The sequence below is a fragment of the Polyodon spathula genome, chromosome 14, assembly GCF_017654505.1.
Source record: "Polyodon spathula isolate WHYD16114869_AA chromosome 14, ASM1765450v1, whole genome shotgun sequence".
NCBI lineage: Eukaryota > Metazoa > Chordata > Actinopteri > Acipenseriformes > Polyodontidae > Polyodon > Polyodon spathula.
This window is the reverse complement of record NC_054547.1, coordinates 7465693-7476853: the sequence shown is the minus strand read 5'-3', so window position 1 is coordinate 7476853 and position 11161 is coordinate 7465693. Positions and strand designations below refer to the sequence as shown.

Genomic DNA, 11161 nt, shown 5'->3' with positions numbered 1-11161 from the left:
GAGATGGTTAGATGCAATATTGTATTCTACTTAAATATTTTGATAGCTATGGCATTAATGTATATACATGCATACCCTCAAACACATGCAGTTATGTATCTTTGGTGACAGCTAGAAAACAGGCTAGAAGTAAACATTCAAAGTGACAAAATTGTGAAGTTCGTAAAGTGCAGTATTTGTCACATTAAATTCGAGTAAATTAAATATCAGGTTTTTATTCTCGTATTTTGATGTAGTATGTCTCTTTGTCAACAATACTAACCCATCACTGTTTTGAGGTTTAGCGGTGTGAACTATGGGGAAACAAAGTGGCCGAGTCGAGAGTTATCTGTCAGTGTTTATTACAATGGCTGCTTTATCCCTCTCGCACCACAAAGTGTACGATATATCCTAACAATGCCGCTACGGGGTTGGGTTTATTGATCGAGAAAGTGAAAAGGATTGTCCAAAACCAGTCAACAACAAATGACCCTGTAAAGTTACATATGAATGCACAGTCCCGAGTATTCGTAAGGTACAGTATGTGGTTCTTTTAAAATCGAAGTATATAAAAGCGTTATATGTTTTTAATCTCGTAAAGAAATGGTACTACGATTCTACTGAATTTTCTTACTGGTGGAATGTGTTTTTCACTCTGTGATTCGCCGATGCGGGTCACGGTTGGGAGGTGCTCTCCCTTAAAGACAGAAGCGATCTCAAAACAGTCAGAATATCAAACTAACGGGACCGAAGAGAACTTACAATTTAGCAGAAAGGTATTTATACAAATTTTAAAAAGCACTGATGTTAATAGACTTGTGAGAAAATACTGTAGAAGGGGAAACAAATCAATTATTATTTAGTTTATTATATTTTTAATGGTTGGTGTTTTTTTACAACTTTTTTTTTTCTTCTATTCATAAAGAAACTCAGCTCCTGATCACAACGATGATGCTAATATTTATCACTGCCGTGTTTATTCTATGCTAACGCATATCTAATTTGGTGATTGTGGCGATTGGGAATGTATGGAGGAGTTTAAAAAAACACAGTCGAGACAAAGACTTCCATTGCTGTCGCGCTGGTTAGTCTGTTTATACTGCAGTAGAATGCCAGCCTTTAAACGAGTTGTGTTTATTGAATGTGTGTGAAATGTTTAAGAAACTAAGCTACATGCAATGGAAAGTCTTACACTTTTGAGGGCATTCATTTATTCCCAGTATAGGACAAGGTGCTGTTTTCGGGTTTTCCACATTTTATCGTGGTGTAATCGATTATTGATCGCTCAGTTAAAATCGTTTCGGGAAAGTCGCAGGTTGGCTACCTGCACCGTATTTAATAACAAGCCGATACCATGTAATTAGGCTGGTTATTTCTGTTTAAAGGACAATCATTCTGTCATCTGCCCAGGTGTGCTGGATCTGTGAAGATGGGTCTGTGGACCCCCGTGTTCGTGGCGTTCCTCGGGCTGATGTCGGTAGCAGCGTCTGACGAGGAGGGCGTCTCACAGGTCTGTCAGCCCGCGCCTCACTGGGAGATCGAAGGGCATTCGCCCATGCAGGACCAGCTGGGCAGGGTGGCTGTGGTAGCGCTACTCAAAGCCAGCTGACAGTTCTGTCTCACGCAGGCTTCCAGGTACATCTTCAACCATTTCACGTACCTCGTCTCTCAGCCGTTCACCGGAATGGTCACTACTATCAATTCATATTTTTATATGCCACATTCAAGAAACCATGGACGCACACGCACAGATTTTGTTTGTTGGTTTGCAGGAAACAGTGCGCATACCTGCTGTCTAGTGCAATATTTCCCCCTGGTGGTAAAACCGGAGACAACACTGCATCTCAAAAACTAGTTTGCCTCTCCTTGCACCCGATTTTCCCAGAGGAATTATGGGGTATATTATTAACATTGAGCTTCCTGACCTTTCATTCACTGATAGTGCGACCACAGATCCTGGCTCTGTTGACTCAGGTCACACAATGTACCCTTGCATGATTTAGCCAAGTCTGCTTATGTCCTGCTGCAGTTCGAGCTGTCTTAGTTAATGCCTTTTTGATTGCGTGTGCCCTGTCAGGCTGGGAGGTCTGCGTGCCAAGCTGTCCAGGAGAGGGCTGTCGGATGTGGGATTCCTGATCGTCAATGAGAAGGAGCCCCAGGCCAGAGCCATGTACTGGGAGCTAAAGAGGAGCGCGCCCAAGGGGGTTCCTGTATACCAGCAGGACCCCCTGCAGCAGGACGTGTGGGAGACCCTGGGAGGGGACAAGGATGACTTCCTCATTTATGACAGGTAAAGCACAAGCCCAAATCCATGAACTGCCAACGCTTGTCAATAAAATGCACACACGAGAGAAGAGATATTCATCCATCCACTTCAGTCACTGCGTGCATAATTGTACCACATTAAGTTTCCTATCTGGATATCTATTTTATAATGCATATGTGATTTTTTTTTTTTTGCTGGCTAGACGATATACGTTAAGCTTTGGAATATCTCGCTCGTTTATTGAGTAACCTTTATGTAACAGAGATTGCTCAGTACGTGAGCTGGTGATAATATATGTTGAAGTTGACTTTGTTCTTTCTCAATAGCTAGCATGCTCTGATACCAGCAAGGGTACCTTGACCTCCCAACCCCAGTGACAGGGCTTCTATCAAAACAAGCATGCTTTCAGTTAGCAAAATCGTAGAGACAGAAGCATTTTAAAGACCTCCTGGCACCCAGGAACTTACACCAGTGCTACATGTTTATGTTTTAAATAGGCTTTAAATAAATACCTCCTTTTAATAAATGCTATGTATTCTCTTTGAAATGCCCCTTTTTATTTCACTTGTTTTCCGCAGATGTGGTAAGCTGACGTTCCACATTGCAATGCCTTACAGCTTCCTTCACCACCCTTACATCGAGGCAGCAGTCCTTGCCACCTACCACAAGGACATCTGTGGAAACTGCAGTGTAAGCACCAGAGCTGAAACTCTTAATACCAATGCAGGCTTTAGGCAACACATAGACATGTAGGAGCTTTGCTTTGTCGAAATGAGAAACCAGTTTGTTTATAATAGAGACTGTAGAAAACATACAAAGACTCTGCCTGCTTCGCTGACATTCTGGTCCTGTCGGCTTAAATATAAATAAATAAGCTAAAAAGTGATTATAGTGCTGTAATATATACCCTAAGGGTCTTTTTCAGTTTTATCTAAAGGTCATGCTTTTTCTTTTCCAGTTTCATTTAAACTCGACTCTAACTGCAGGACTGAATGGGACAAATGTTAGCTCCATAAATGCTACCGCCACAGATTCTCCGCTGCCCCAGGGAGCCTCAGAGATTGGGCACACAAACGCAACTGGACAACAAAGCCACCCGAACAGGGAGGCCCCAGTTAAAAACATTCAGCACCATCACCATGGAGACCACCATTCACACAAGGGGAAGGGGCATGAGCAGCCCCACAGCCATCATTAATCTGAAGGGCAATGCAGATTAACCCTAACCCTAAATGTGCTGGTCCCATTCCATCAGAAACTGAGTTCCTGGAGACTGTGGAGGTGACACTGTGCTGTGTATAGATGGTGTATTATTAGACATGAATTACTAGGTATTGAACTTGTGCTGATTTTAAGTGTGATATAATATCTGTCTCGCTGCTTAAGTTTGAAAATCCCACACAAGTTGAAATTCGAATCTTCACTGCTAGTTTAATATATTTGCATGTAGGACCAGAATGACCAAGCCATGTGACCCAGTGCTTATTACAATACTATCAAGAAATCAATTAAAAAAACAATTATGTACATGTCCGCCTTCCAACCCTTTGTTGCAAGGGCTAATCAGACAAGCTGACCCTCATTTGGTCTCTCGATATCTTTGCTGTTTAAACTTCCTGGCCCGTGCTGTTGGGTTTGCTATGGCTCTCTGGCTCCTTGCACTATATGAATTCTGCAGTTAAAACTAAGTGCTTAGTGGCTGCAGACTGATGCTGTGCAGGTGGGACCACAGAGCTTGTAGAGAAACCGAACTGTTGAGTGGAGCAGCAAGTGCTGAGGCAGCGCAGTTTGAGGCAGGGTTGTATTGTACTGTATTGAAGTGTATACAGATAAGCTTGGTTGTTGTGTCAGTCAGGTTTATTGCATATAAAGGGTAATCGGCTATCACCTTCACACCTTTATCTGTTCTGCCTAGCCATGTTGCATATAGACTATCCCTACATGGAAGGGTGAAAAGGACTTTAGAACTGCAAAGGTTAACAGTGCCCTTAAAATGGATGTTATTACTATTGTATGCTATATTGCCTTACTTTGTCATGAGAGTGTAATAAAATGCCACCTGTATGTATGTTACACTTGATTTTGAAAGTTTTATTTGCTCATCCAGTTTTGATGGAACTTGGTACAGACATTCCTTGTTCCCTGCTCTTCAGGGGATCCAGCCATGTTGACCAACATATGTTCTGACCTCTGATTTGTAAGTCTAATAATTAATAAAATGTATTAATTAACAAACCCAATCTTAAGTACAGTCCTAAATTAAATATGTGTCTGCTTGACTAAGTTTCTTATAAGCTATGGCAGTTAATGTTTTGTAAGTTGTGGATGAATAAAGCAGTATCATTTGCACTTACTGTAAACCATACTGTATTTAAATCTTGATTTTGCATTGTAACCCCATAACAGCTGTAGATCACCTTGGATAAATAAATACATAAATAAATAAACACTGCAGTGTTTTAGGTGTACAGTATCTTTAAATTGTACAACAGGATTCACAGTAAATACCAGATCAGGATTGAAAGCGACCTGTCTGCTCCACAGCAGTAAAGAGCTTTGTGCGCTATCTGCACATTACTGAAAGGGTTTCTCGCAGTGTGAGTTGCTAACACAGAGAGTGTCTGTCTGTACATTTATCTATGGCCAGTCAGTCAGCTGTAGGGCATATGCATACTGTAAGCAACAACAATGAGCTGTGAATAGATTTCATTGTACTGAGCTGAACAAAACAGGGACAACGCTGGGGCACAAGTAAGACATGGAAACTGTTCTGCATCAGATCTGGAATGCTGTGAACTGTAAAGTATGTAAACGTTTCGATGTTTGGGCTATCCCGTGTGAAAGTGCTCGAAGTTCATTTTCCTCAATCCCACCAGAGTCACCGCTTTTAACCTTGACCAAATTCATTGGGCAGCCATCGGCTTTCATTTTCCATATCTTTAACTATTATTTTTGATGAAGCCAAGCATACACAAGGAAACAGGTATCTAGCAATTATTCTAGAGAAACATTTTGAAGAGACACGTTGTGTACAAACGTTCTGCTATTTGAAAATGAAAGAAAGCATTCGCATTTCTGCAGCTATCCAAAGCTGCCATCTTTCACACATCAGAAAGCACGGTTTCTAGAAACATGGAAACATTTGCATACACAAGGGTACGTGTGTGTATACATACTGAGTTTTAGTATCCCTACTCAGACTCTAAACGGCATGCAAGGAACAGACACAGGGCAGTTCATTGGTTGCGCACCAACTGCGCTGATACAGTACGGGTGCTATCTCATGCCCTAGATACAGGATTAGATTAGCAAATGACCTCCTGCAATCAATTGACTCCCTCTACTGATGGCATTTGATCCTCGGCGTGGCTCCTTCCTTGGTTGTCTTTCTATATTCAGAATTGCTGGTTGAACACGACAGGCGTATAGTAAGGTGAGATACATATCGGTATATTATCTGCGCGTTATGCAGTCTTTAGTTTAGTTTACTTGCATAACGATCTTGGAAACACATATTGCGTTGTATTACGTAAAGTGGAATTTTGTGAGAAACCGATTAGCTAAATCAGTGGTCGCTAATAATATCTGAAGCGCGAGGATTTATTTTTATTTTGTAATTATTTTCATGAAAACCTGTGAAATACAAAATAGCACACATGTAGAGATTGTAATAACATTCAAATGCAAATTAATTCATTCTTATTTTTGGGAGTGGGGATTTTCTGCTTTAAAGTGATGCCGTATAGTAGGGAATCTAGTTTTCGGTTTTTATAATATTCCACCTCTCTCCCTTCCTTTAAACCCTAATTAATGTTTGTTAAACCTTAACCGAATATCAGATTGTTTAAATTAGAAACGCACTACTAGAAACTAACGCAGTGGAAGCTGAATTCGGCGATTAGAGTCAGAACGAAATGCAGCTTCAAATAGAATCAGGTGAGATCAATGCACGTCGTTTGTTAACTCAATCAAGATATGAAGGTAAAAAGAAACAACTTCCTTTGGTAATTAGTGTTTGATTAAGAAAGCGAATCGGCTCAAAATATGTTTAAAGCGGCATACAACCCGGAAGCTAGAAGCCCTAAGTATGTGAAACAAAACCAGATAGTTAGGAGCTGTAACTCCACGTGGTGAGAATAACTATTCCTTTGTTGTTTGTTTCTTTATATTATAAATATTTTTAAAATACAATCTAAGTCCCAACTTTACTGTGTTTAGAATTTTTTGTCTGATTCATTAAAAAAAAATTACAAATATAAATATGAAATTAAACTTTATTTTATATAAACTACATTAGTGCACATTATTTTCTACAGTTTACGGTTATTCATATATGTTGGTATTGTTACCGTAATTCATTTAAAAGAGTATATATATATTTTTTAAAGGTAGCTTTCAGAGAGCTCCAGTATCATTGTCTCCATGCATTCTCAATCCCCAAGACAGCAAAAATAGCAAAACAGAAGGGTTTTCAGTTCCAGTGTTTTTCTTCACAGTTGTGGATCCCCTGAACTTTGCCTGTGTCAGTGGGCAATAGCGGATAGTCATGATTCATTTCCTACGGTACCAGTATGTCAGGGATACAAATCATAAACGCATGAAGTGACAATATTCACACTTGAAAAGAAGTCAAGGGACAGCCTGGAACACAATAAAGGGCGAATTATAATCAAATACAGTCCACTCTGGTTTAAACAGAGTGGAACCGTTTCTTGCAGTTCAAGCTTTATTTATCAAATCCATCCACCTCTTCACTCCAGCAGTAAGCTCCTGCATCCATGCTGATTCGCTGCTATAGTGAAGTGTCTTTGAAATTCTGATTCTATTTGCTACTTGGGTTTTCCCGTGCTGTTTCTTCAACTAGTCATTCCGTTCTTTTGTCTTTACAGAAGTGAATGGTGTCCATGTGGCACAAACTCCAGGAGTTCTATGACTGGTTGCTTCAAAATGGAGGTATGGAATGCCTCTGCCTTGTCACTCGCCTGGTGATGGATGTGAGGGCAGTGGGTTCAAAGGGCAAGCAAACTTAAACTGATTTTCCACAGAGATAAAAAAAAAAAGCATAAATCTTTTATTGTGAGATGTTGTTTCTTTCAGATAAGCGCACAGATCCTTGGCTCCTGGTCTACTCCCCAGTTCCGGTCTCAGTTATATTCCTGTCCTATCTGTTCATCGTGTGGTATGGCGCCAGGTTCATGAAGCACAGGGAACCGGTCAATCTAAAGGCAGTACTAATTGTCTATAACTTCTCATTGGTCTGCCTGTCAGCCTACATGTTTTATGAGGTATGAAGCCTCTTTTACATTACCATGCCACAGGCATCCAGTTCTCCAGTCCTGTTTTGCAGAGAAGATACTGTACATAAAAAGTAAACCATTTAGAATTTATGGAGTTGTGACTTCTTAGTTTCCAAAACCCTAATCCTCTCTGGTACAAAAATTCCTTCAAACACAATTTATTTTCTTTTCATACAGTGGGCATAAAATTCTCTGTATGGTGTATGGGCATTGGACACTTTCGCGACAGTCAGTTGTCTAGCAGATAGTGTAAACGAGGTGGAATATTATTAATTCAATGGTGGATGCTGATTAAACATGTGACCTACTCAGTGGTAGCCTGTAATAGCTGGTGTAACAAGGCTTTGCTGAATTTGGGTTTATATTATAGTTACTGAGCATTTGAGGAGTAACTGGCAGTGTTACTATGTTTTATTTTTCAGTTTTTGGTAACATCACTGCTGGCGAACTACAGCTACCTGTGCCAGCCTGTGGATTACAGAAACAGCGAGCTGGGATTGCGGGTAGGAGGGTTGGCAATCTGAGAGCCCTACTCACAAACCTTTCAATATTTAACAAACATGTATATTTTGATGGATTTGATAAATAAAGTTTGAACTGCAAGAAACAGTTCTAGGCTCCTGGTAAAGAAGCCTACAACTGTCTAGCTTTTGTTTAATTCCACAAAATGCACGTTTTAAAACCTGAACAGTGACCACTACTGTTTCTAAAGGGGTGGAGTGTCAGAATGAGCTCAATGCAGTGTAAACACTGTGGCCAATGGCTTTGTCTTTCACAGATGGCAAGTGTCTGCTGGTGGTTCTTCTTTTCCAAAGTGATTGAGCTCCTGGACACGGTAAGAGACCACATCAAATCTCAGCAATTCAGATCACCTGCAACTAGCTAAATACTAATGCTAAATAAATTAGCATTTATTATCATTTTTTAATACATGTTTGATCAACAGTGTTTTGTTTTTTTTTGTTTTTTTTTTTTTATTCCACAGGTTTTTTTCCTTTTAAGAAAGAAGAATAACCAGATCACCTTCCTTCATGTGTATCACCATGCCACCATGGTCTTCAACTGGTGGGCAGGAGTGAAATACGTGGCTGGGGGACAGTGTAAGAAACAAGCTCCTTTCAGAATCTCCTGCATTACCTGTGAACCTGGAGCTGCGCAACCAACTATAGCCATGATGATTGAAGCTCTCACGTTATAGTATTAGGGCTTTATTAAAGACAAATGACTATTAGGATGACAAAACAAACCCCCTCAATCATTCGCACAACCCAGAGGTGAGGCTCACTATGATTGATTTACTTTCACTCATTCAAGGTCAGAGGCACTGGCTATAGCCAGGTAAAGTATAGTAAAGTTGAATGCTGTGTTAGCTTACCCACAAAGCTCCTCCGACAACACATGTCAGTAACCGCGATCTTTAGGACCTTTTTTTTTGTTTTTGTCCCTTTTAGCATTTTTCATTGGCATGCTGAACTCCTTTGTGCACATTGTGATGTACCTGTATTATGGGCTGGCTGCGCTGGGACCTCACATGCAGAGACACTTGCGGTGGAAGCGATACCTCACCATGCTGCAGCTGGTACGTCTTACTAACTAAATTCGTGTTGTGTTCAAAGGTTAGGTTGCTTTGTGGGAATATAGCCTTTTGTATCTGCTGGCTTTGGGAATCGAGTTAATGTTTTTCATGCATTCAGATTGCATGAAATAGATAGTAATATATACCTAGATGTCAGAGAATTTTATAGAGAAATGCACTTGTATAGTAAATGTGTGGTCAAAGCATGGCAAATCCATTTCAAAGTGAAGTGACTTTAGCTGGTATAATTCACTGCAAATCTCATGTGATTGCAGCTGCAGTTCTTTGGCATTGCCGCCCACACTTCATACAACCTCTTCACAGACTGCGCCTTTCCAGATGGGTTCAACCTCGTCGTGTTCCTCTACATCGTCAGTCTCATCCTGCTCTTCAGCAGCTTCTACCACCAGACCTACATCAGCAGAAAGTCAAAGCAAACCTGATGCTTTCCTGCTGCCTTTTATACAAAGAAAATATATCCGTTATATTTAAAAAACAAATTCTATGTGTGTCGTGCATTTATAACTGGTTTATTTCTGCAACAGGATCTCAATGGGACGAGGCTTTCATTTTGGTTTGACAAACTGGCAGAATTCCTGTTCATCTGGTGAATGCTGTGATTACTGAAAATATAATAGTACAAAAATAACACTAGAAACCCCACTTTTTAGAAACCAAGAAAAGCATTTTACTCAGTTTCAGGCAGTCGATTGTAATAGGAGACAGGCCAGCTCTGACTTGGTGCCATAAACACTAAACAGGGATTAGAAAGTCTCAATTTCAAATCTAACAGTTGGTAAAAATATATTTCCAGTGTGTACATGCGTCCAAGAAAAGGTCTGGTTGAAGAATAAACTTCTTAATTTATGCAATAAATATCTTAGATAAACAAGGTGGTCACTCTACATTTAATAGTAAAGATAAAAAGCAACTGAGCAACAGTCTGTTTGGCCAAGTGCAGTACGGTATTGTTTAACTTTGAAATTGGTAAGTTTCATTGTAGATGCAGTTCCGATTCCTGACACAAGGTGGTGCTGATATCGTCTACAAAAAAAAAAAAAAGCGTTTTTGCTGCCTGGCGACCTAGATCTTTTGTTGTTGTTATTATATGTGGTGTTTCAAAGTAAAACATAATTGAGCACTGTATATAAAAAGGTACTGCATTAATGTTAGTGTTTTGGACCAACAGCAAATATTCTTCAAAACGTATTAACTAAAATGATCCAATAATAGTTTTGACTGATTAAAAATGTCACCTAAGTACATGTGTTGTGTGATAGATCAGGGTTTCATAGACGTGTGTTCTTTTTAAGAGCTACCCAGAGTTGTGTCTCTTCTTTTCTGTCTGTCTGAGGCCTCTTCACTGCCCTTAAAATCTGACCAAGGGCAATTTGCATTTGCAGAAAAAATAAAATTCTGGTATTGCTGCAATTTACAGGTCAGTTATTACAATTCATTGACATCTCCAAACAACATTGGAATCATACAAAGGTTGGCAATCGACTTAACATGTGAGCAGTCCTTATAAACGACTTTTACATTCTGAGGAATTCTGTGCTGACACACTGGATGCATTATGTAGCACACTGTAGGTATTTCCATTCCAATAGCTCTATATTATACATTTGCACCTATATTACAGAAACTGATTCAGACAGCTGTGCATTATAAAATCTCACACGTCCTGATATCAATCGGACTTGCTGTTCTGTAATGCCTTTGAAGCCCTCGACTGATCATCTGTTGAACTGGAAACTGTGAAAAGCACAATGCTGTTTTTTGCTATTGCGTTAGCTGGGTTTCATAAACGTCTGACTTTTGTTATTTTAGGAGTCCACTGTTTAATTAAAATATTTTACATCTTTTTGTTTTTGCCTAGTGGTACAGTGCAATAGCTTTCACCTCTGGATACACAGGTTCAAGTGTGGTGTAGGTCACAAGTGAAGCATGTGCTCTCTCAACATACCCCACGTTGGACTGTAACTGGGGGAGCTCCCTCCTCTCCCATTGGGGGGCTGGGTTGTCGTTTCCCATGCCTCTTCA

General features: G+C 40.0%; 2 protein-coding genes across 3 annotated transcripts; both read left to right on the top strand.

Moving 5' to 3' along the window:
• Positions 1 to 470: 470 nt before the first annotated feature.
• On the top strand, positions 471 to 4692 carry LOC121327433 (selenoprotein Pb-like). 2 transcript variants are annotated; one of them, XM_041271504.1, is made up of 5 exons: positions 471 to 514; positions 1390 to 1614; positions 2057 to 2269; positions 2824 to 2935; positions 3204 to 4692. In XM_041271504.1, exons 1-5 carry the CDS (start codon positions 486 to 488, stop codon positions 3441 to 3443), a joined length of 819 nt encoding a protein of 272 aa, XP_041127438.1. In that variant the 5' UTR covers positions 471 to 485; the 3' UTR covers positions 3444 to 4692. The 2 variants fall into 2 exon arrangements, with proteins under 2 accessions (XP_041127438.1, XP_041127439.1); XM_041271505.1 differs by lacking the exon at positions 471 to 514 and adding an exon at positions 652 to 755.
• A 778-nt stretch (positions 4693 to 5470) lies between these two features.
• Positions 5471 to 10509, top strand: elovl8b (ELOVL fatty acid elongase 8b). Its single transcript, XM_041269750.1, has 8 exons — positions 5471 to 5678; positions 7135 to 7198; positions 7343 to 7530; positions 7965 to 8045; positions 8321 to 8377; positions 8528 to 8642; positions 8994 to 9121; positions 9394 to 10509. The coding sequence occupies exons 2-8, from the start codon at positions 7141 to 7143 to the stop codon at positions 9559 to 9561; spliced, it is 795 nt and encodes a 264-aa protein (XP_041125684.1). The 5' UTR covers positions 5471 to 5678; positions 7135 to 7140; the 3' UTR covers positions 9562 to 10509.
• The last annotated feature ends 652 nt before the right edge of the window (positions 10510 to 11161 follow it).

Excerpts from the sequence above, each read along its gene's own strand:
- elovl8b (XM_041269750.1), top strand. The coding sequence starts at position 7,141 with ATGGTGTCCATGTGGCACAAACTCCAGGAGTTCTATGACTGGTTGCTT. Across the intron at positions 8,643-8,993 it reads ATACGTGGCTGGGGGACAGT|CATTTTTCATTGGCATGCTG; the intron begins GTAAGAAACAAG and ends TGTCCCTTTTAG. Across the intron at positions 9,122-9,393 it reads ACCTCACCATGCTGCAGCTG|CTGCAGTTCTTTGGCATTGC; the intron begins GTACGTCTTACT and ends ATGTGATTGCAG.